The 26,598-nt window shown below is 39.5% G+C and overlaps 1 protein-coding gene across 12 annotated transcripts in view; it reads right to left on the reverse strand.

The window, feature by feature from the left end:
* LOC137256365 (5'-AMP-activated protein kinase subunit gamma-1-like) overlaps positions 1-26,598 on the reverse strand; it is a 372,719-nt gene that overhangs the window by 82,604 nt on the left and 263,517 nt on the right. For 10 of the 12 annotated variants that reach the window (XM_067794188.1, XM_067794191.1, XM_067794185.1 and 7 more), the window contains exon 2: positions 1,995-2,525. In XM_067794188.1, coding sequence (XP_067650289.1) covers positions 1,995-2,525 — 531 coding nt within the window. Of the gene's footprint in view, positions 1-1,994; positions 2,526-13,743; positions 13,992-22,189; positions 22,260-26,598 lie in introns of those variants that run through there. The other 2 variants (XM_067794189.1, XM_067794186.1) reach the window with 2 other exon arrangements.

Genomic DNA, 26,598 nt, shown 5'->3' on the forward strand with positions numbered 1-26,598 from the left:
TCTAAAGAAGTTTCTTACTTGGGGCTGGTTTGACACTGACAGAAGACATAAATATTCTCATTCTTTGTATCATAAGGAACTGCACTGCATATGCATTCATGAGAGAAAAACTCCAGCTGCTTTGTATTTGTACAATGAAATGGGCAATCTGATTTGACTAGAATACTCTTGGCAAGATGGATACCATATCATGTCGGCAGAGAAATGATGAACATAAGGAAATCCGCAGGGACGGAGAGATGGGTTGGACACAACCAAGAATTGTTTCTCATGTGTGGGTGCGTGTTATAGAGTAACTGATCGTCCATCTCTTGGCTAAAGTCTGAGCTGATGCAGCTTATACATTTCTTATAATACATTGGTCAAAGAGCAAAGGAATGGCTTGGACAAAGAGTCACACGAGTGGACAAAGAAATAATCAATCCCAACTTTGATTTAAACCAATGACAATAGATTTTTGTCTTCCAATAGATGCAACTCCATACAGCAAAATTCCACACTTCATAGGAACATACCATCAGTTCTCCCTCATGCAGGGGTGGTGGGGTAGACTAGTAGTTGAAGTGTCTGCTTCTCATGGCCGAAAACTAGGGTTTGATTCCCCACATGGGTATTTCTGGTGTCAGCCAGAATTGATATTGTTGGTATATTGCCAAGAGCCATGTAAAAACCATGCACAGTCATTCACTCTCACTTTCACAAAGTCTTTCACAAACATGCTTCACTATTTTAGCCTCTAGTCTTAACATCCATCCTGTTTGCCTTCATCATACATAAAAAAGACCAGAGACTGGCGTCATTTCACTCCACCCACAGGTAATATAATGATATAATCCACACCATCCCCCCTCCCCCGCCCCCGTTGACAACTGACGATGATAAAAGACCAATAGACTGTGATGGCTGTTTTTTTGTTTAACACCACACTCATCACTATTCCAGGTATATGGTGGTCTGTGAACAACCAAGTCTGGACCAGACAATCCAGTGATGAACAGCACGAATCCTGATGATGACATGTGTCAACCACGTCAGCTAGCCTGAACACCCAAGTCCGTTAGTCGTCTCTTAACACAAGTATAAGTTGCTGAGGATCAATTCTAACCTGGATCTTCATGGGTTAGAAGACCAGTGTAAGTTGTATGAGTGTGAAATTACTTCAATAGTGTTCTAAGAATGTCAGCTTGAAGGGCTGAGTGTGTATTTGGCATCTGAAGTGCACTGACATTCTATTCTGGACTATCATCAAAATGTAGCACTATGAACAAAAAACACAAATGAGTGAATATGGTTTTATGTCAGTTTTGACAAAATTCCAGGAATATCAATGCAGGGAACCCACAAATGGGTTGCAGGCATAGAACCAGGGTCTTTACCTCTTGGCTTACCCACTGTCCCATAAAATAAAAGTGAGTGACTTTTACCCTGCTTTTTACAATATCATAACAGGGGACACAAAAAATGGGCTTCAGAGTGCAGTAGGGAATCAAACCCAGGCATTCAGCATGATGAGCAAACACTTTTAACAAAAAGCTACCCAACCGCCCCCTTAATTTGAAATATACAGATGAATATAGTAAGAGAAGGTGAAGTAACAGAGTGCACACAGCAATAGCTAGTGATACAAACAAATTTCTATTACTCAAGAAAAAATATCTGATATTGCCCCCTGTAGATTTCAATTACATTAACGAAAGGAAGTCTATGCTGAGCCTAACCTTCTCTGAAATCAAGAATCCATTGAACATAGTGACCTTAACACTGTGAGAAACGTAACTCACAATGACAATATAGTCATAGAGCTAAGACTGATGGAACAGCACTAAACACAGTTTAAAAAGACCCTCATGCTAAAAACAGAAGCCTCAGATATATCGAAGGGTCTCCCTTGTAAATGATACTTCAGTTCCTTCTGATACATTTAATATCTGACAAACAAAAACAAATCTGAAAAGCTCTCACAGACAAAATGAATTCACAGAAATCATTCTTACCTGGGTCTCTAGCTTTTTCCTTGGTGACCTTGGCCTTGAATCTGAATTTGACCTTGTCCGAAATTTATTCATAAACTGTTCAACAGGGGTAGAAGGCCCAGACTTATGCCTGGCTCTGTCCCCTTTGGCATCCATCATTTGTCCCTCTAAGATCTGCCCCATGGGGGATATAGGGTCTGCAGGACCCCGTGGGGCTAACATTGTTGGGGTAACTCCATGTGCATGAAGCTGCGACTCGTCCATTGAACGTTCCATCGTTACTGCATGCTTTTTCCCAGGCTTCTTCATACCAGACACATCCGATTTAGAACGTGGCCGAAAATTGTCAAAAAAGTTTTTCACTTTTGAAGATGTTGTGGGAGAACCGCTTTTGCTGTCTTCCCCCGATTTGTTTCGTTGCCTGGTTTTCCCGCCGAGCAGGCTTTTGAGACCAGTGGATCCCGCTCGGGGACGGAAGTCTTGGTCTACATCCATCATACTCCCATCTGCCACGTCTGAGTCTAGGAGAGGCATCGCAAAGGCACTTAGGTCCTGAAAAACAAAAATATATTGTTATCTGGAATCTAATGCATGGAGGAAAGGTTCTTCCATGTCCACAAATCATACCCAAGTTGCAACAGAATGGATGGACCAGACAACAAGAGCAGACAACAAGAGCAGACAATATGACCAGTTCTGACTCTGCAAGTTATACATTGATAAACTACATTAACAGAGCCAGATGGACTCTCAGTCAAGTTTAAATGTTCTCAGACACATCAGGAGTGGGATGCAATATGTAAATCAAAATCAATAGAGGTGCTGTCAAAGAAACTTCAGACTTCTGTATTTGTCTCATTCTTGGTACCAACATGTGCTCAAGTAAATTGTGCATGTCCACTTTATTTGTGTCTGTAGAACACATGTCCGTATTACATGTCTGCAGAAAACATGCCTGTATTATATGTCTCTATAACTCATGTTTATTGTCCGTTTGGCTCAAAAGAGGACCGATGATTTGCAGTCTTGCTTGAAAACTAATAAACATAAAATACTCAATGAAACGCTGATCATAATCAGAACATAATACCAACCCTGTGAGGTTTTTGCAGAATAGTTTTCCTTAAAATAAAAAAGTTCTTTAACAAACTGTCATGAAAAATATTGATGCAGTTCACTATTTGTTATGAGGGAGGAGTGCAGAGAAAGGGACAGCCAGGTGTGCGAGAAATGAATATATAACTTTCTCGGCACTTGTGCACGTGCTTCTCAAACACATGGCTGTGCCTTTCTCTGCACTCCTCCTTCGTTAAAACAGTGAACTGTGTCAATATTTTACTGATAGTTTGTTAAACAACTTTTATATTATTAGGACAAAAATTCTGCAAAAAAATCACAGAGTTGGTATGATCTTTATATTGTGATCATCGCTTCATTGAGTATGTTATGCTTATTAGTTTTTGAGTTAAACTGCAGTCCACTTTTCAGCCAAACAGACTATATATTACAAGGATAGGTTAAATCGGACTCGGGTAGGAGCTAACAATGTCCAGTGAGTAGATCAATTGTTTTCAAATCAATCATTGCTATGAATACCGAGTTATGAATTTACTTGTCTACTCTCATTTCTGTCATCCCTTTACTCATATTGTAGTGTTATATGAAGTGTGAATTATGACTATCAATAGCATTATTTCGTGGAACATGAATCAAGGGTTTATGATTATCATTGGCCAGCAAAAATGGAGGTCATTGTACCCCAGATGTGGAGGTCACTACAACCCTATGATGGAGGTCACTGTGCCCAATGATGACGGTCACTGTACCCTAAGCATGGAGGTCACTGTTCCTGAAGTATGAGGGTCACTGTACCCAAAGATATAGGTCATTGTACCCCAGATGTGGAGGTCACTACAACCCTATGATGGAGGTCACTGTACCCATTGATGACGGTCACTGTACCCTAAGTATGGAGGTCACTGTTCCTGAAGTATGAGGGTCATTGTACCCCAGATGTAGAGGTCACTACAACCCTATGATGGAGGTCACTGTACCCATTGATGACGGTCACTGTACCCTAAGTATGGAGGTCACTGTTCCTGAAGTATGAGGGTCACTGTACCCCAGATGTAGAGGTCACTACAACCCTATGATGGAGGTCACTGTGCCCAATGATGACGGTCACTGTACCCTAAGTATGGAGGTCACTGTTCCTGAAGTATGAGGGTCACTGTACCCCAGATGTAGAGGTCACTACAACCCTATGATGGAGGTCACTGTGCCCAATGATGACGGTCACTGTACCCTATGCATGGAGGTCACTGTTCCTGAAGTATGAGGGTCACTGTACCCAAAGATATAGGTCATTGTACCCCAGATGTAGAGGTCACTACAACCCTATGATGGAGGTCACTGTACCCATTGATGACGGTCACTGTACCCTATGCATGGAGGTCACTGTTCCTGAAGTATGAGGGTCATTGCACCCCAGATGTGGAGGTCACTACAACCCTATGATGGAGGTCACTGTACCCATTGATGACGGTCACTGTACCCTATGCATGGAGGTCACTGTTCCTGAAGTATGAGGGTCATTGCACCCCAGGTGTGGAGGTCACTACAACCCTATGATGGAGGTCACTGTACCCATTGATGACGGTCACTGTACCCTAAGCATGGAGGTCACTGTTGCTGAAGTATGAGGGTCATTGCACCCCAGATGTGGAGGTCACTACAACCCTATGATGGAGGTCACTGTACCCATTGATGATGGTCACTGTACCCTAAGCATGGAGGTCACTGTTCCTGAAGTATGAGGGTCATTGCACCCCAGATGTGGAGGTCACTACAACCCTATGATGGAGGTCACTGTACCCATTGATGACGGTCACTGTACCCTATGCATGGAGGTCACTGTTCCTGATGTATGAGGGTCATTGCACCCAGATGTGGAGGTCACTACAACCCTATGATGGAGGTCACTGTACCCATTGATGACGGTCACTGTACCCTAAGCATGGAGGTCACTGTTCCTGAAGTATGAGGGTCATTGCACCCCAGATGTGGAGGTCACAACAACCCTATGATGGAGGTCACTGTTCCTGAAGTATGAAGGTCATTGCACCCAAAGATATAGGTCATTGTACCCTAATGATCGAGGTCACTGTAACCAAAGTATGGAGGTCACTGTACCTAATGATGAAGTTTACTAGACTCTAATAATGCTCACCTTTATAATCACACAACTGACTAACAAGAGACCAGAGTTCCATTTTGCCTAATAACATGAGTGGAACTAGATCAATCAAGATTTTCAACAGACCCCTAATACAAAAGAACTTTCATGCAATCAGCAGGCATACATTCTCACATAATGGATCAAATGTCAAGACAAATATACTAGCAACAAAACGTCTGTGATGCTTGTCATCTGAACTTTATAACTGAATTCACAAATCAAACAACCCAGGTGACATATAATTTCTTTCGTTTGAGGCACGAATTAGAATGAAATTTCTTTCTCCTAGCGTCGGAAGATACAACAAAGGGAAGTAATGCTATAGGTATGGGGGCGCTCTGGTAGGTATAAAAGGGAGGGAAATTTGAATTAGATTATTCTCAGCTGCGGTGCACCAGCGGTCAGTTTTGATTATGGACGGTCCCGCGAGAGTCAACACTGACAGTGACAAGTTAGACGCCATTTTGAAAAAGTTGGATCAATCACAAGCTGAAATTAGGAAGGCAGTTAATGAGAAGATTGAAGGTCTGCGAGATGAGTTTCATAAAACATCAAAAGAATTGCATAAATTGAAAGCTGAGAGGGACTATCAGTGGAAAAGAGAAGGGAACAAAATTCAGTTTTCTTTTAATTCAGAAGCTTTGGAAAACTTAGAACAAATACGGTTTGCAGTTCAATATGGTAAGACTGATTACGCCTTGGAATTGATTAATGAAGAAGTTTCCAGGTTCCAGACAAGAAACAAGCACATAAAGATAGCCGATTCCTCAGAGGGGGGTTGGGAAACAGTGCGCAATTATGTGGCTCATGAATTGGCGTCAGATTCTGATGACGACAAAAGAATCAACAGAGCGGAAAGCAAAGCCATTAAGAAAATCAAGACAAGGGCGTCTCGTTCCGCACGGTTGCATCCCTACAAGTCGACCCAGCGTCCTTCCTCGACAGTCACTCAGGTTTCAGTGGATTCCCATGCTGGTGACCAGTCTAGTAATTTTCGTGGCCGAGGTCAAAGGTCTGGAGCGTGCTTCATGTGTGGCGAGTTCAGCCATTGGAGACGTCAGTGTCCCTTGCTCAGCAACACAACACAGCAACGTGGGAAGCTTGACAGAGAGTAGGATACGTTCCAAGGAAGCAGAACCTGAAGTTGAGTATACCTTATGTGATGATACTGTAAACGTTGATGAACCTGGCCTTACAAATGACTTTTATGAATATGAACAAGATGGGCTAGATATAATTGTGAAGGGTAGACTAAAACGTCATGTTTCGTTTTGGAGAGAAATATGTGCTGTTGATTTTGTAGTAGACATTATTGAAAACGGGTACAAAATACCTTTTTATTCTACCCCAAAAAGAATGAATATAAGGAACAATAGATCTGCTAAGGAGAATTCTGACTTCGTGTCATCGGCTGTTCAAGATTTGTTGCGCAGAGGGTTGATTGTTCAGTGTTCAGATAAGCCTTACGTTGTTAATCCTTTATCTGTAGCTGTACAACACTCTGGTAAGAAGCGTCTTATTTTAGACTTGTCTAGAGTGAATAAACATTTGTGGAAGGCTTCAGTTAAATATGAAGACTGGAGAACTGCATTGTTGTACATAAAAAAGAATGATTGGCTAGTGAAATTCGACATTCATTCTGCATACCACCATATTGATATTTACCATGAACATACGCAGTTTCTAGGATTTGCATGGGGATCAGGAATAGACAAGAAGTATTTTAAATTTCTAGTCCTTCCGTTTGGTTTGAGTACAGCTCCTTATGTGTTTACCAAGGTTACCAGACAGTTGGTAAAGTTTTGGCGTTTCCAAGGTTACAAGATTGTTACTTTCCTAGATGATGGGATCCTGTCAAGTTTTTCCGAATGTGAAACGACAATTGTTGGCCAAATTGTCAAACAAGATTTGTTAAAAGCAGGTTTTGTTCCAAAAGCAGAAAAGTCACTATGGAAGCCGGTTCAGGAGATCGAATGGTTGGGTTTTATCATAGATACCAGACACATGAAGTTGTCCATCCCTCAACGGAAAATTTGTAAGCTTAAGCAAAGTATAAGAGAACTTCTGTCTTCTACTGTACCAGTTCCGGTGAAGAGCTTGGCTTCGGTTGTTGGACAGATAGTTGCTATGAAGATGGTTGTTGGTACTTTGTGTCAACTAATGACAAAGTTTCTGAGTATTCAGACTCTCCAGGCTTCATCGTGGAAGGCACCTGTGGTGCTATCGTATTTGAGTAGAGATCAATTACAATTTTGGGCAGCGCATATTGACAGACTCAGTAAGTGCACTCTATGCTATGCAAGCATTCCTACACGGGTAGTTTACAGTGATGCTAGTAATTCTGGTTTCGGTGGGTACTGTGTAGAAGTTGGGCAAGCCATATCACATGGTCAGTGGTCAGCACTAGAAGCGTCACGAAGCTCCACTTGGAGAGAGCTGAAGGCAGTGTTTCTGGTTATGAAAAGTTTCGTTTCCATTTTGGAATCTCACAAAGTAAAATGGTTTACTGACAATAAAAATGTAGAGTCGATTGTGTCCAAAGGTAGCATGAAAGCTGATCTTCAAGCTTTGGCTTTAGATATATTCTGGCTGTGTAATGAATATAATATCAGAGTTGACATGCAGTGGATACCAAGGTTAGACAATGAGCGTGCTGACTATCTGAGTAAGATAGTAGATGCTGATGACTGGGGTATCCAGGATTATGTGTTTCAACACGTCTCTGCCAAATGGGGCCCATTTGACGTTGACAGATTTGCTTCATATTACAATACTAAAGTTGTAAGGTTTAACTCCAGATTTTGGAATCCGGGAAGTGACGGAGTGGATGCTTTATCCGTGTCCTGGGGTGACGACAATAACTGGATAGTGCCTCCTATATGTATGATTGCACGTGTTCTTAAACACATGAGAGAGTGTCATGCCAAGGGAACTCTCGTGATTCCTGTATGGTATTCAGCTAACTTCTGGCCTATTTTGTGCCCTAATAGGGTATTTATACCCCAAGTTAAAGATTGGATGTATCTTCCCACTTGTAAGGAAGCATATGTACCAAGCAGACAGTTTGGGGGGTTGTTTGGAGTAAACGATTTAAAATTCAACATGATGGCTTTACATGTGGAATTTTGATGTTGTTTGCGTGTTGCAGGTGTGTTTGAACATGTATATAGAAGTGAGATATTGACTTTACCTCCACCTATGAGGGCGCTCGTGAGAAGTCTTCCAGAGCATTTGTCCTGCTCGAGAGCAAACTCCACAAATAAGAAGTATGATTACGGCTTTAAAGCATGGAAGAAATGGGCTTTGGCCCATGGTATGTCGACAGATATGCCCTTATCACCTTTGCACTGTTCTTTATATTTGTTAGCGATGTGTCAGCAAAGTGAATCTTTCTCACCTGTTCAGACAGCTTACTATAGTTTGAGACATGCCCATGTTTTGGTTGGTTTGGAAAGCCCCACAGAGAGTACGTTAGTGAGAAATGTACTTGAAGCCGCTAAGAGGAAGTTAACCAAGCCTGTTTGTAAGAAAGAGCCTGTAACAGTTGAGTTGTTGAATAAGATTGTACCAGACAATGCTGATGAATGTTCATTGTATAAAATGAGAACTGTTGTAATGTGCCTTCTAGCCTATTCAGGTTTCATGAGATCGTCGGAGTTATTAGCGATAACTCGGAATGATGTTGTATTTTATCAAGCTTACATGGCTGTTTTTATTCAGAAATCAAAAACTGATGTCTACAGAGATGGGGCCTGGATTATTATAGGCCGGACAGGTACAAATAAGTGCCCTGTAGCATGGTTGGAGCGATATTTGAAGCTTACCAAATTGAAAGATCCTGAATTTTTATTCAGAAATATGAGTAAGACTAAAAATGGTTACATTTTGAGAGGTGATAATAAGCCGATGTCATATTCACGTTTGAGAGAGCTTTTCATTGAGGCGTTTAGTTCACATGTTAGTGATATATCAAAGTTTGGTCTGCATAGCTTGAGAGCAGGCGGAGCGACTGCAGCCGCAAACAATGGCATTCCAGATAGAATGTTTAAGCGCCATGGCAGATGGAAAAGTGAAAATGCAAAAGATGGTTATGTAAAAGATGATATTGAGAAGCGTTTAAAAGTTTCTCTTTCGCTTGGATTGTAAATCTGCCCGTTCTTTATATCTCAGTTGGTGCACCGTACAGCATGCCATGTTATGTAAGTGTTTGTTGTATGTGAATAAGGGGTTGGAGAAATATAATTTCTTTCGTTTGAGGCACGAATTAGAATGAAATTTCTTTCTCCTAGCGTCGGAAGATACAACAAAGGGAAGTAATGCTATAGGTATGGGGGCGCTCTGGTAGGTATAAAAGGGAGGGAAATTTGAATTAGATTATTCTCAGCTGCGGTGCACCAGCGGTCAGTTTTGATGTGTCCTGTATGTTATGTGATGTTTATGTGAGTGGATATATACACTGTCTGTATATACGCATGTGGTCTATACTGAATGTTTAATTCTCGTGTCATGTTACAGACCGATGACTGGCACTGTTGAGTGGGACGGACATGTCCAGGCTGGCGAGCCGTTAGAATACGTGAGTCATCGGGGAGCAATTGCCATGAGCTGTCCAACATGTAACCTTGAGATGTTGTGTGCAGATTTGAAGCTGATTCTGTGATGTGATGAGACGACGGGTTATCTAAGTCTAAATGAATGTACTCTGGTATAACTGTAGCAATTACATAATTATTCGGTTACGAATAAACTGTGGTCTCAGTTGGTGCACCGTACAGCATGCCATGTTATGTAAGTGTTTGTTGTATGTGAATAAGGGGTTGGAGAACCATTAGTCTGTTGCCATGCCTGTGTTGCACCAGACAAACATTCCCTCCACGAGACAACGTGATGATCACGAGTGCATATTCTGACACAGATACCCACCTCAGTTTTAAACTTAAACAAAGCCAAAGGTCAAAAAACGATCTTGACAATGTCAAACCGATGTCCTCATAATAAGTTGCATCAATCGCTGACAGATGGTTAGTTCAGGAAAATGTTAATGAGGGCAAAATTTGCACATCAAGATATATAGATCAAAGAAATCATTCTTCATGCTCCTGGATGAAAACAAAGTACTTACAAAGAACTTCAGAGAAGCTCTTTGCCTAGACTAAAGTGTACATAACACTCAACTTCAGCTCACACACACTTAAATATTCTCATATAATCAATATATTCAGTAGCATGTCTTTTATATTATTACTAAGTAAATACTTCAAGCAGTTGTATTGTAAAGGCTAGTTTTCACGATCATACACAAAAATCAGACAACATTTAAGTAAAAAGTCACCCCTCACAAATCAATATATTTTTAGGAAACAGTTTGAAAAAAAGAGTCAGATAAGAGATTTCAATAAATGTTTACAGATCACTCATGGGGCGAGCTCCACCCCAAAATGCAGAGCAGTGCATACACAGTGTTTGGAGTGAAGAATTACTTCCCTTAGCACCAAAGGATCCAGTGATCATAAGTGAAGGAGTGAGCATGGTTTTATGCTGCTTTTACCAATATCCCATCCATGTGGGGAATCTTTGGCGAGATGAGCATACACTGGAACCACTAAGCTACACCACCGCCCCACAAAAGTTTGAATCAAACATTTCATTAGGCAGAGACGTGGTTCACAAGCATCAGAACCATGCATGGCTTTGAGCAAACGATCACTTTTGGATTTGCTCACACATAAATCAGACACGGTTTTGACAAAATTTCACAAAAATGTAGCAAAGGTCACAACCTCTGTTCACGTAGCTACATGCGTGAGATGTGTACTCTAAAAGTACGCAGACACCAGGAAACGCACCCAACACAAGAGTGTGATGATACCACAATAAGTCTACTCCGACCTCAGCTTCAACATCATCTTCATGAACAACACTAGATGAACGTCTGCTTCAATGGAAGGCCACAAGTACACGTGAGGCTGCGATGGCTGACATTTCGCTTCAAACACCATCACACAAAGACCAGTGGCATTCCTGAAACACCTTCACAAACTGACCAACACTCAGACAATAATGTCTTTCAGAAAATGAAAAAAACACAACAAAAAACGGAATGTCATCTAAAGTAAGAAACCTTGACAAAGTTTTCGTTAGTGTTCAGTATACTGTTTCATCCCAGAAGAAACTGTTTACAAAGGCACTTAAAGACACCCTTGTCTCTATAGCATCTTCACTGAGTCAGTCTGCATGTCATCCTGTTAGAGCCAGACATTCCAGTGATCGATACAATGAGCATCGATCTGCACTGATGACATAAAACAGACCTGACATATTGAGTCACCTCTAACGATCAACATAAGTTGCTGGTGAACATTTTAAATCTATATATTTGTGAGAGATGTGCATTTACTCTTCATGATTTCTGTTCAGGACATTAGCCAAAGTGTGGTACAAACACTCAGAATGATAGACATTTGCAAAATCCATTTTGAGAAATGAGTAAGGCAAATATGACAGAAAGAAATGACAAAATAACATTCTATTTTTTTTTCAAGGGGGGTGTGTGGTAATATGTTTCCAGATTTTATTGGGTTTGATCTCACAATACATTATTATTTTTAAGGGAAATTTAAAAAACATTTAACACATAGTTTACAGGGAGCTACACATCCAGTTCAACATCTGATCAGAACAGGTCTCACAGAGGTGTGTACCTACAATACTGGTGTTATCTAATCATGTCATCACAGACTTGCTGCCAGGACATTAGCTTGTGTCAACTTCCAACACGTGGTTAGACGTTACTTAATTTAGCAGCACGCTGACCTTTCTTGTTCATTAATGTTCGCTTTTCGTGTAGCAATTACACATGGTGGTTGACACACTTGGAAGAGATTGAGGGTTGCAGGGTTTGCCGGAGAAGTGTCCAGGATATGCACGGAGTCACCATCTGTATTCAACATTAAGACATCCTGAATCTCCCCACCCCCTTCCCCTTTGTCAATATCCTTACACTACATGTAATTCCAGACCAAGTGTATTTCTTGTTTTACAGATTTTTGTCCTCAGAAAATCTCAACGCAGGAGGGAAAAGTGAAAAACACCAGTGAAAGTAATATTCCTTCCAAATATGAAAAGTACATCATTTATAGCAATTTTTGAAGTGTATATAGGACAAAAAAAAAAGAAGTTAAAACAAGTTCATGTCAGTTAAATTTCTTGACCAATGCAAAAATTAAGATTTCATGTTTTGAATGGAAAATATATATTTTTTGTCCTGTTCTTTAAGAACTATGACAGGCAGACCCATAAAACAAGCAATGAAATTAGTCTGGCCTAATGGTATAACATGAGCTGTGAGGCACATATTGAGTCTCTGCTATGTTGACAGGTGGATCTCGACAGTATGATTATATTGCAACAAGGATGTGGGTAGATATACAGCTACACCAACTGTCCGTTACTGGAAAGGCGGATCCAGGAGTGGAGATGGCTGCATACTGGCTAAGTAAACAAATGAATATAAGCAATTAAAAGAAGAGACATACAGACTGACATGAGTCTGAAGAAACAGAACATGGACCTGCACACGTGACAACTAGCTCAACTCGGCTGACCCTCATTCACTCCACCCCGACCCAACCCCTCAAGATCTCTGTACACAACCCACAACCCTCTAGATCTCTGTACACAACTCATAAAACCCTGAGCCCTTGCATGCATTCCTTCAACAATATAATTTTCTCAATAAATTGAGAGCTTAAATTCACAATCATTTCACCCAACCAACTTCAATTTTTCATGATAAACTGTGATAAAGTGCGATTTTCAGGAGTCTTTGTGATTGTAAATTGTTCTGAGGCACTTGTGTTCAAAGCTCTAGATGTCTGCTGTGGTGTTTGGACCCAATAAGTCTCATAAAAAATCACAAAGGTTATGATAGGAGCCCTTGCTTTTTGTCGTTAATTTCACCGACTGCTCCTACCATTATGCAACCAGCAGATGTGGAACTGTTTCAAGACAAGGATGGGTTAAATAAACAGATATGACCAAAAAAAAACCAGATGATAAAGAAGCAAGAACTAGATCCCAGACAACAAACTATGCTTTAACAAAAAACAAATAAAGTTTCACCTTAAACTTTTTCACAAAAGATAAATACTTAAAGATTAAAAAAGAAAAAAACAATATCTAAACAAGCAGACGCTACTTACTACCCTTTGAATTTAACAGCACAAAAAATAATGTTAAAAAAATTCCAGTTACATTTAGTGTTCTAATGAATGGAAAACACAAAATCTTCACTAAAGATTTCAATGAAAACAAACTGGAAAAAAAATTACACTAAAGAGATATTCAGAACACATCTACTGTGTCAACAACTCAGTTTGACAGGTTGAGTTGTTTTGGTGTCAAGCCACAGTTACAGAGGGCGGTATATGATGTACGAGGGGTAGGACGACCACTTCTGACCGACACAAGGTAACAGGTCACCATGTATGACACAGGTAAGGATGTGCAAACAAAGCCTTAACTGTCGCTTACTTGTTTCGAGGCCCTGTCTTTGCCTGTCATCCCAAGACACTGACCAAAACATTTGCACAGCATCACTGCCGCGATGCGTGCCTCTGTCCTCATTACAGCTCGGTCATTACGGCGGTTTTGGAGTAGACTCGGAGTGGATGGCTGTAGCGCTTGGATCATTCTCCTTAGACTCCACGGTATGGTATGATCCACTAAGCTCTACATACCAACTTCTACCAGAGAAAGCACACAACTGAGTATTCACCACTCATGACTATTCATAGCTTCACAGGTAACTGCACATTGGACGAAAACCCAGGTGGGAACCTTAGCGATTGGCTTAGAGGCTGGGGGCGGGGTCAGAGGAAAGAGTCAGGGGTCAGAGGTAAGGACAGTTCTGTCCTATATCACTGTGAATTAGAAAACATTTTTTACTACCTTGCTTCATACTGAAGACATGTGTTTTAACTATATCGGCACTTGCCAACCAGTTTAATTCAAGTTTCTGTTTCACATGGGTCATTGTCAGTGTTTGTTTATCTATCTCCCTCGCCACTATCTAATAAAGTGACGATAAAATAATCTACAGAGGCAGTTTGTGACCAGGTGGGTTTCTGGCAGATAAGTCAACAGAAAATACTGGGTGGGAAAAAGAGGCAGCGAGAAAAGGGCTAAAAAAACTCTTCAATTTTATTGCTTGTTTTACAACTTTAGAACATCCCTCCAACATGTGGATGAGATTGGGTAATGAGATAACAAGTTGTTTCCCCAGTCTGAACTGTGACTGTGGTCTATTTTGTCTGAACTAAAACTACAGTCTCTCTTGCCTGAATTGACACTCTGGTCTCTCTAGTCTGAAATGACACTACAGTCTCTCTAGTCTGAACTGACACTAGTCTCTCTGAATTGACACTAGTCTCTCTTGTCTGAACTGACACTACAGTCTCTCTTGTCTGAAATGACATTACAGTCTCAGTAGTTTGAACTAAACCTACAGTCTTACTAGTCTGAAATGACACTACAGTTTCAGTACTCTGAACTGACACTACAGTCTCTCTAGTCTGAACTAATACTACAGTCTCTCTAGTCTGAAATGACACTACAGTTTCTCTAGTTTGAACTGACACTACAGTCTCACTAGTCTGAAATGACACTAGTCTCTCTGAATTGACACTAGTCTCTCTTGTCTGAACTGACACCACAGTCTCACTAGTCTGAAATGACACCACAGTCTCTCTAGTCTGAAATGACACTACAGTCTCACTAGTCGTAACTGACACTACAGTCTCACTAGTCTGAAATGACACTAGTCTCTCTGAATTGACACTAGTCTCTCTTGTCTGAACTGACACCACAGTCTCACTAGGCTGAAATGACACCACAGTCTCACTAGTCTGAACTGACACTAGTCTCTCTGAATTGACACTAGTCTCTCTTGTCTGAACTGATACCACAGTCTCACTAGTCTGAAATCACACCACAGTCTCACTAGTCTGAACTGACGCTACAGTCTCACTAGTCTGAGTGAGTGAGTGAGTGAGTTCAGTTTTACGCCGCACTCAGCAATATTCCAGCTATATGGCGGCGGTCTGTAAATAATCGAGTCTGGACCAGACAATCCAGTGATCAACACCATGAGCATCAATCTGCGCAATTGGGAACCGATGACATGTGTCAACCAAGTCAGCAAGCCTGACCACCCGATCCCATTAGTCGCCTCTTACGACAAGTCTGAACTGACACTACACTACAATGTCTTAGGTCTGACCTAACACAACTCTCTCTAGTCTGAACTGACACAAAGAGTCTGTTCAGTCTGAACTAACACTACATTCTCAATAGTCTGACCTAACACAATAGTTTCTCCAGTCTGAACTGAAACTACATTCTGTTCAGTCTGAAATTACACTACAGTCTCAGTAGTCTGAACTGAAACCACATTTTTTTTTTTTTCAGTCTGAATTAACATTAGTCTTTCCAGTTTGAACTAACACTTATCTATCTCATTACACCTCAAGCACCAAGCTAATTGTGTAATTCAGGCTCATTTAGACATGGAACACTAAATTTCAGTGGCTTTCCAAGGCTAAGAACTGTCATTTCAACTTAGCTTGTCATTTGCTACATCAAGTGTACTATATGTAAGTAAGAGACCTACCAAGTATTTTGGTCAAAAATCTAGTCAGTCATGTTTTTAAGCCAGGAATTTTTGTAACAGATTTTACAGTGTGGTCTTAAAACCACGGTAAATTATAGCTCAGGATAAAATACTAAAGGATACAGAGTGAGTGAGTGAGTGAGTGAGTGAGTGGGTGAGTGAGTGAGTGAGCGAGCTAGCAAGTGAGGTTTTAGGTTGCCCTTTGCGATATTCCAGCGATATGGCAGGGGACACCAGAAATGGACTTCACACATTGTACCAATGTGGGGAATAGAACCTGGGACTTCGCTGTGACGAGCGAACACTTAAATTACTCGGCTACCCCTCCAACCCCGTGATGCTAAAATATGAGAGATATGATTATTACTATGTAAAGACCGGCTTGTTGAATGAGGCCCTGGAATCAAATAAGGAAAGTCCCTGTCATGAGTGAAGGCCCACTTTATCAGCAACTGTTCCAGTTGTTATGAGTATACGATGGTATGAACTCTGAGTTTGTATTTAGGTGATGTAGCTACTGTCATTATGTCTACCCACCTGCAAATCCTGGTCAAAATGTTTTGAATGGAATGACACCGAGTGACAGAATCTGGTCGAAGAACAGCACATTCTCATATATCATGACAAGGTCTATTGGTGCACTTACGTATCCAACAAGAGGATGTGGTCCAAGGCTTGTCTGCTAGGGTGAGTGAGTTAGGCAGTCAGCTTGTGAGTTTAGGGTGAGGGACTGGGTAAGTTGTCAAGCATGTGATTAAAATCACTGTCATAAGCATAGCCAGTGGACTAGTTATCCTGTTCCAAAAACAGCAGACCTAGAATCCTTAACAGGGTGAAAAGTGTAACTTGAGCCCATGATCCTGGCATAATAAAGGGCTACAACTCTTCACAGAAATTTGCACAGCCAGCATTAAGAAATCTATGACAAAAGTACATATCTTCATGACCACACCAGTTTTTAGTTCCCGAGACTAGACTCACGGTTTTCCAAATTTTTGCAAATGAAACCATGCCTAGAAGAATAGGAAACAGAATTTATATGGTAATTCATTGTATCTAATCACATTTTACACTTTTGTTGACCAACTTATCACTTTTGATATCTGAAAGGGATACAAGGGATACAATGTAACTCTGTGCAATAGTCAAGGATTCATTTTATAAAATGCTGAATCTACTGGAGGGTAGGGAGTGTTCAACTTGGTACCTGCAGAATGATGCCCATCACTTAAACAATATCTGATATCTAGTCAAACAATCGGTCAACCCAGAGGTGGAGCCAACATTTTTAAAGCAAGGTCTGCACTTAATACCTTCATCACAAAGTGACACAGCTAAGCAAGCTGGTATTATGTAAATGTCCTAACAAAGAGAGGTGTGCAGATCCTGATGAAGGCTGGTAATTCATCACCACAGGTAAGAACGTGCGAAATTAATACTCTCAAGTCTCGTAATCTGTTACACAACTGAGTTCTTAGGATTGGCTGAACTGTAAGGAAAATGCTTGCCAAGCATATGTTGAGACCAGTCAGATTTTCTTAACTTGTTGAAGGAAAACAAACCTGATAATGGATGAACAGAGAATCCTTACAAAAATGACTTAGGACTAATCTCTTTAAATACCACAAACGAATTCTGCTTCACATAACAAGAAAACTTATTTATTCCAATACAACAGTAATATTGCTGGAATATCGCTAAAAACATCATAAAATAAACCCATTAACATATTACAACCAAACAATAAACCACAAAATAGTGCACTGATATCCATGAAACATTTTTCTCTTTTTATGCCTTAGACACTTAGATTGAGTTTCTAGTTTTGATGATAACTTTTAACCTCTCCAGACTAAATCTGACTGAGCTGTCAGCAAGGCTAATGCCAGATGTTTAATCAGACACAGAGTCATACTGGCCACACAGGGACCGTCAACACCCCTCACTACCACTAACCTCACCCCTCACTACTGATGCCCTCACCCCACACTAGTGATGCCCTCACCCCTCTATGCTGATACCCTCACCCTCACAACTGCCAACTCTCAGAAGATACCAGCGGGAGAAGGCTCACCCTTCAGTTCATGTCCACCCTTTGTGTAGTAACTCTTCGAGATATTGGGGAGTCTGGGGAGTCACCATGGAAATCAGATACCTTATATCAAACCGACTGTCAAATACTGAGATGGGTTGTTTCTCCTACTACCTAATATGGTCACTACACAAGACTTTATCTTTCATTCAGGGTCCTGTAACAGATCGTTAATAAGTCTGTGGCAAGCAGTATATACTGTGTTAGCAAGTAAGTATGGTTCAACACCACTTTTAGCAATATTACAGCAATATCACGATGGGGGACACCAGAAATGGCTTTCAAACATTGTACCCTTGTGGGAAATCAAACGCGAGGCTTAGTCATGATGAGATGACATGCAACCACTAAGCTACACCGCCCAATGGAAAGAACTATCAAGATTTGTTTCTCAGCTACCGTGTCTGAGTTATGATAAGCTACATATATGAGACAACCTTTTCATGACATAGGCTGTTTTAATCTAGCTCAAAGACTATTGAATCTTCCGCATTGGGGGTTATCGTGACCTAAGTATCATTACAATCAGATAAAGATGCATTACACAGGTATACATTAGAATGCATTCCTCCACGTTTCATCAATCAAGTTCCAGGTTCTTATCATGAAAGGAAATAATATTTGCCACAAAACAACTTTCATTTAAAAACTATAATCTTTCAAACATTTCATTTGGATCACTCTTCAGACATCACAGAGTCTTTCAAATGTTTCAAAAAGTGAGAGACGTTCAAGGTTAAGTTCAGAATCAAACAGACATGCTTATAAATTAGTACAACACAAAACTCGATCACGCTCACTGCATACTATGTTTGTATTGCCATGTGATTACATGAGTAAGTGAGAGAGTGAATTTAGTTTTACATCATTCTCATCAATATTCCAGCAATATCACAGTGGGGAACACCAGAAATAGGGTTCAAACACAATACCCATGCTGGAAATTGAACTGGTGTTTGGAGTGATGAGCAAATGCTTTCACCACTGGGCTACCCCACCACCCCAAGATTAAACTGGTATGCAATAAAACAAGAACACCGTTTACCTTAACCAGGCTTTGTCCAAGTAGCTGAAATAACAGACGGTCAGATCCAGGCAAACCAGGGGCTGATATTATGAGCAAGAAATCACACCTTCCCAGTGCAATGATAAGAAATTAACTAAGTGACTAGACCACCCAATACTGCCTCTACCAACAAGCATAGCCTACTGGCAACTATTTCTATATGCCACCGGGATATGTCAAGCACCACTGTAACTAATTACCACATGACCAAAGTTATTTACAACTGATAGCGCCACAGAGGAGCGTTTTACTCAGACTCAAGTCAATACAAGGCATCCATTTATTAAAATATCAATATACAACCATGGTTTCCTTCATAGATGGAGCATAACTGGTTGTGTTTATAAAATGCTTTAGGCGCCTTGGGTACTAACTCTGTATAAATTGTTTACACAAAACATTTGGATTGAAAATGATGGAATGTGGAAAGCAAACAGCATACCATTGATTAAGTATGTCATGAATACCGTATTTCCTCTATGTGCTCAGGTGCTTATTTTTTATCCAACGGACTTCCTGACCTTGTGCTTGTTGGAGACGCAGTGCTTTAAGTATCTATAGATATAATATAGATTCCTAATTCCTAGTATTTTATTTGGAAACTCCAGTGCAAACACACACATGACACACACGAGACCTGGCATGAATTTAGTGAAAATACGGTATTGGAAAAATATCTTGAAAATTTGTTAATATACTGAAAACAATGTTGGATATTATTTGCATACATTGCTGGGTACTCTCCCCATACTGTAGCATCTGTTTGTCAACTATATACCAAACAATATTGAGTATATCTGGCCTGTTGTTTACATCAGATATGTATGTCATTTCTGGCAAAGAACAATGAAATGTGGGGTATTTCACAAAGAAACATTGTTATATTGTGATGTCATTCAAACATCGGCCCACATTTGATATACATTGGCCCTACATAAAAGAGGGTAACAAGTTGTTCCTATTAGTTCTAGCTGGACATGTTCTACAAAAACAGCATGGAGAAGTTTCTTAATATAAATCATTTGTTACTTCATCTCCATTTAAAAAATTGCTGTGAGATTGCATTACTATGGCAGCCAATGGCATTGAAAAGAGCATGATCTCTACCGAAGCCGCAAGAGGTGTACAGAGTGTGAACAGAGTTATCTCCCTTCAATCCCAAGTTTGCACTTGAGCAGTGCTGTACCAAGACTAACTTAAGTTGCTTTTCATTTCTGAAAATACTGAGCTACAAAATAAAATATGAATCACAAATGAAACCTTGAATAATGACAAATTTTAGACCTAGTCAGACTGGACATGTCAAAATTAATCATCCTAAATTTCTGTTGGATTTCATTTTTTTTCTCCAAATCTTTTTGAGATTGACTATCCTGAACCATCACAGTTGAATACCTACATTTAAATTACAGGTTCCAAAATGAGTCTGCAGAATAGATATAGATGTTTTTTTTCTTAAATAAAGTTATAATTTGGTTTTAATATTAGCCAAGAAACATTGACAAGGTAGGTCTGACACTTCAAACAGGAATTTATGACCGACTGTTCTGGCCACCTGCTTAATGAAAGTCTAGAAATAATGCTGTAACTCTGTAACAGTGCAGCACTCTAATGCTGTAACCCTGTAACAGTGAAACACTGTAATGCTGTAACACTGACACAGTTGACTGTGGAAACCTGAAAACAGTAGAAATTCCCTTACTCAGCAGATTTTGTTATCAAACAACTGAGGGTCAACTGTCCTTAGTTAAACAGGTCCTGTCACCCATGCAGACATAAACATAAAATATTTCAGGTCAAACCAAATATTTGTCAGGGAACCCAGATAGTATTGGTTTGGAGGGAAGAGGACAGCTGTTTAACATTTACTTATTTATTCTGTCTTTTGAAAAAAAATGAAAACACAAAAACATTCAATTTGTTCTGTGTATGGAGTCAAACAAAATCATAAATAATCTCCATCACAATTTTTCAAAGGTATCCAGTAAACACATTTTGGAGTAAAATAATAATAAATAGTTCTTAAATGATTCTGTTTTCTTAGAATAATCTGCACACCTCTAAATCATCCATCACACTCATATGGGATTCAAACCACAGCAATCTGCAAGAGAGTGTTCAAAAAGACAAAGGGATGTTGAATAAGCCTATAAATCTTAAATCCTCTCTACAAGGGTGCAATACTGAAAGAAAATTTCTAAAGTACCCTGCTGCAATACTTTTGCTGAACATTGCTAAAAGGCAATGTAAAACCACACACGCACTGACAATGTCATATTGACATATAGACATCAACTTTCCCCACCCTCAGGTAACAAACACAGAGTATGCATCGCCCCCATTAGCTACGGCATAATCGACCACTGTCAGGCAACAACCACATGAAGACAATCAGGCAAATCAGATTAAGTAAAGACTCTTAAATGAATGATCCAACATCAGTTATTCCCTGGGACTGGTGATCAATATAGCTTTACATATTACTGCGCATCACAACACAGCGCTGACCCACATCCTAGTGTAATGTGTTTCCTTACCAATTTGACACCCATCCCACAGAGTGATCTTAGCGCAAAGGTGGTAGTTATGCAAGGTCACCATAAAGCCATCAAATAACATTGGCTTACGAACATCTCAGATCACTTTGAGAAACAGATAACAATCATTTCTTTCTGAGCTCACAAAACATTTCCATTTTTTTTTTAAATCATCCTAATTAATGAGACTTGGGAGAAAACAACGTGTCAATATACATATTACAAGTCGTTGACTAACTGGCTTATGATTATGCCTGTTTCATAAATCACAAACTAAAAGTATTCCTCCTGCAGTTGCAATCAATAGTAATATGATTTAACTTTCATAATTCATACACACTCGTCTGACAGTATGATCCTCGTTACATGGATGGAATATGAAAAAATTGGCAGACATTAAATATTTTCTGTCTGCTGACAACCATCTCTGCCAAAGCACTGAAACAGACATATCTAAATCGATATACTGGTTCTGACTGTCCTAACTCCATATAAACATCAACTCTAATAAATACTTCATGAAGTTCTCTGTCTCATCAAGAGAATGATAAAAGAATGTCAAGTACAAATGAATAGTGTATGTAGTTACCAGCTACCCAAATTCCCAGAATTACCTTTGTTTTCTGACTCTCGTGTGCCCGATGGCGCCATTCTAAAAGTCGGTATTTCATCCTGGCATAAACTGACTTCTTACACATGGCAGCAATTTTGCCGTTTTTGAAAGAGAAACCACAAGTCAAACGGTAATTTCGGTAATCCAGTGATTGCAAAAGCTTGGTGCACAGGCAAGCAGCACCAACCTTCACATGCAGAAATTGAATCACACACAGAACAGACACTGTACTCCAAGCTTCCAACTTCACCTCATCAATTATAGAATTCAACTTGTAGGAAATCGAACAGAAGAGACTATTGCGATATCAAACGTTATCCTATTTGCGTTAACCAGTACAGGAATGTTTTCCTAACGCTGTGTCACAATCTGGAAAGATCATGTGATGAAAGCACCGTTATCCCAACTCTGGACCTTCCACGTGCGGGTCGATGGCAATTTCTTTAAATATCCTGATCAAACAAACTCTTCACGTATATATCCCCCACTGATCAATATGGCAGCCCAGTCAGGCACAATGACACCTTGTGAGAAGAACAATACACACGTCTTGAGGATGGGCAAAATAACCTCTCAAAAAGTTGGTCCAGCTGCCAAACCCAGGTGATATCTAGGAATCAATCAATGCTTTCAGAGCCGAAGTGGCATTCTACTAGAACACACATCAGTGGCTCAGGTATCTGTGGCTGTGAAATGTGCACCTGCGTCTGCATGGCGTAACAATGTCAGCGCTTGCACTGTAGAACTTGCATCGATTCAAGTCTCCAACAGACCAGTCATCACACACAGTTAGGTAGTAGGTGATATAGAAACACAAAGATTCATCAAGCCACAGCACAAAAACATCCAGATATTTAAGACAAAAGTCTTTCTCACGACTATTACCAAAAGCAGTCCGCACCCACAATGTATTCTTCATGCACAGAAACTCATACCCAGAACCAAAGATCCGGGCACACTCCTTATGAATGCCAGTTTACCAGTTCTCAAGCATTGATTATTCTCATACGTGGAGAAAAAGAAAAGCTTGCAAGACTTGAAAATAGTTTGTAAACAATTTTTGCGGGTTACATGTTCCTGGAAATTCTGTGTATTCATGTCTCAGTACTTGATTTATACAAAGTCTACCTACACAGGTTCAAGAGCTGTCAACTATGTCCTATGGCATCGTGTCAAAACAGCTGTACATCTTTGAACATCTTCCAAACTCCTGTCTACATAAACAAGTGATTCCAATAAATTGGCCAAGGATCCAGGTTGCCCAGCAACCAGAGAAACACAAGCCAATCAGCAGAATATACGGACTGAGAGAAGAGTTGTAAGTAAAGCAAAGGGGATTGTTTTGGATACTTGTTTGAGTAAGGAATCGACCTACACCTGAAGGGACATTGTGTTTGTTATGTGCATACTACCCAGGTAAATGTCGAACTGTATGAAATCCATTTGTCATCCCCATTCCAATGAGACAGTTGTGGTCTTAATATACTGAATAACAAAAGAAATGCAACTCTGGATTTGTGTTTTTTGGGTTGAGTTTTTAAATAGAAGACAATACACACGAACGCTTTCTTTCAAGAGATTTATTTTGTTAAAAAATTGCATTTCTTTTGCTGTTCAGCATATATTTGCAAGATTACTGATTTCCTAAGATAAAGATTTAATTTCAGAAACAAATAGAATTTCATAATTTTTTGGTCTGAGCTGTCTTTTAAAAATTATTGCAGAGAAGCAAGGCTATTTCATCACTTCTGGAAGTGAATAAGTCCATGCAAGATGGAGTTTCAAATACTTGATTTGGACTTCAGGCAGTTCAAAAGGACTATAGATTGAGGAGAAGGACACTGGCATTGTTTTTTTGTTTGTTTTTCTATTTCATGCCAATATATTTTAACTACCTTTAAACTAGTCTAGCAGATCATCCATCCATAACAGGCAAAAAATATACACCAATTTTTCACCTTTCATTAGAAACATGGGTACAAGGTTTAGAACAAGACATAAACAAATGACCCGGTACAAATTACACATTAGAAATGGAGGTTATTTTCACAATTCTGTACTTTTTGACAAACAAAACTGACCGAAACTCACACCTACCATGATGTACATTCTGATGCAAGCTCACATCAAGGGAAACAACTCTTTGCAGCTTAACTGTTCGAAGTTAGTATTGAATGAAGGGTCATAAAATACAAACTCGGCTGCAAAAATGTTCTCATTGACAGAAACTTTGTCCCTGAAATTCATAACCTAATGTTAGTGTATTTAAGTAACAGACATCAAGTCTCATTTATTTGAGGAAAACAGGATAGGAACACTTCCTGCAAGGCCTGAAATGGAGATGAAAAATGGCTGCCACAACTGAGAATGGTATGAGCATAAAAAAGGATAGAGGTTTTCAAAAGAATAAATATCCTTGTGGATCTTTAAGCGTCACTAAGATTCTCTGACTATTAGCTCAATACAAAAAACTTTTCATTGAAGAATCATAGGTTATTGGTAAGTCCAAGGGTCAAAACTGATTTGAAAGACTTGGCCATTTGTATCCCACTATGTAAGCAACAGACATGAAGCATTTCTAGCTATGTGGGCTGGGTTGAGCAGAGTTTTACGTCACATCAACATAATCTCAGCCATAGAGCGAGACCAAGTCTGCGTACATGTACCTCTCAACTACAAAGCTTAAATGATTTGAAGTGTACAAAAGCAGACAATCCAGTGATCAACATCATGAGCACTGATCTACATCATTGGGAAACAATGATGTGTTAACAGAGTCAGTGATCCGGACGGATCTCATTAATCACCTCATACGATATGCAGGGGTTACTGAAGATCAGTTCTAAACCAGATCTTCATGGGTGCACATATCCATAACTTGACTTATCTTCTCATGGTACTTCCCCATTCCTTAGAAAATGTCTAAGATAAACATTTAGTTATCACAGTGTCCAAACAATACACACCTTGGACAAATAAACAAAATACAGTGTACTGAAGATTACTTACTTACAGTGGGTGTATGCACTGTGTTACAGGAATGTAAACAAGGTCAGATAGCGGCCACTGTCCACCCATGTAAGTCCTGCCGAGACTTGTACTCCACAAATAAGTCATCCCATCTACTAGGCATTCATATAAATCTTTATATCTTATAACCCTTAAATAATATTCCTAACAAACCACTTTTCTGAATATATTATCAATTAAAAATTGACCAACTAAATCAATCTGAGAGGACTTGAAGACAAAATGATAAACTAAAATAGTGCAACAAAACTGAAAATACAATGAACTTCCTCAAAAATCATGAATTCTGCATTGCTTTATATTAATGAAGCATGTCACTAATTTCATATTGGTGTCGGTAGAATTTCAGTTGATAAAAAAATGCTATAAAAATGCATCTATCTATAAGGTTCAGTCAATATTCATTAACAAATCATGCTGATCTACACAACATCATTACACGACATTCATATGAGTACACTTTTATTAAATGAATATTTAATCAATTGTCCCCTAAAAATTAAAATGCCCTTAGATTTAAAAAACATGTTTGATTCCATCAAACCAAAGCATGCTGGATAATATAACTCACTCGGTCATAAAATACTTTGTCCCTGGTGTGAGTATTAATAAACAATTAATCAATGTAACATGTTTCAAGCATGAGTACTCAGATAAGTCTGATAACCTGCATACGCAGAATTATTTTGTTTTATTCAACAAGGTTAAGCTAGTGAGTGAATATTGTTTTGTGAGTGAATATTGTTTTGTGAGTGAGTGAATATTGTTTTGTGAGTGAGTGAATATTGTTTTGTGAGTGATTATTGATTTGTGAGTGAATATTGTTTTGAGAGTGAATGAATATTGTTTTGTGAGTGAATATTGTTTTGTCAGCGAGTGAATATTGTTTTGTCAGTGAGTGAATATTGTTTTGTCAGTGAGTGAATATTGTTTTGTGAGTGAATATTGTTTTGTTTTGTGAGTGAATATTGTTTTGTGAGTGAGTGAATATTGTTTTTAGTGAGTGAATATTGTTTTGTGAGTGAGTGAATATTGTTTTAGGCAGTTTTAGCAATATTTCAGAATCTGAAAGCAGGTGACATCAGAAATGGGCTTCACATTCTTCCTATGAAGATATTTGAACATGGGTCTCTGACATGATGAGTGAACGCTTGAACCACTGCACTACCCAACTGCCCTAAATTGTGTGTGAGGCTAGTTTTACATTGCTTTTAGCAATATGACAGCAGTCTGCCCCTAGTAAGACAAAGCTTGATGACAGGCCATAAACAGCATGTATTCACTGACATAAAACTGACTGTCACATGTTTCAGATTGATGGATTAGAAAACCACAAAGCTGAAAAAGTTATGGCATCAGTGACAGTTTTACTAGCCATAG

The sequence above is a fragment of the Haliotis asinina genome, chromosome 11, assembly GCF_037392515.1.
Source record: "Haliotis asinina isolate JCU_RB_2024 chromosome 11, JCU_Hal_asi_v2, whole genome shotgun sequence".
Taxonomy (NCBI): Eukaryota; Metazoa; Mollusca; class Gastropoda; order Lepetellida; family Haliotidae; genus Haliotis; species Haliotis asinina.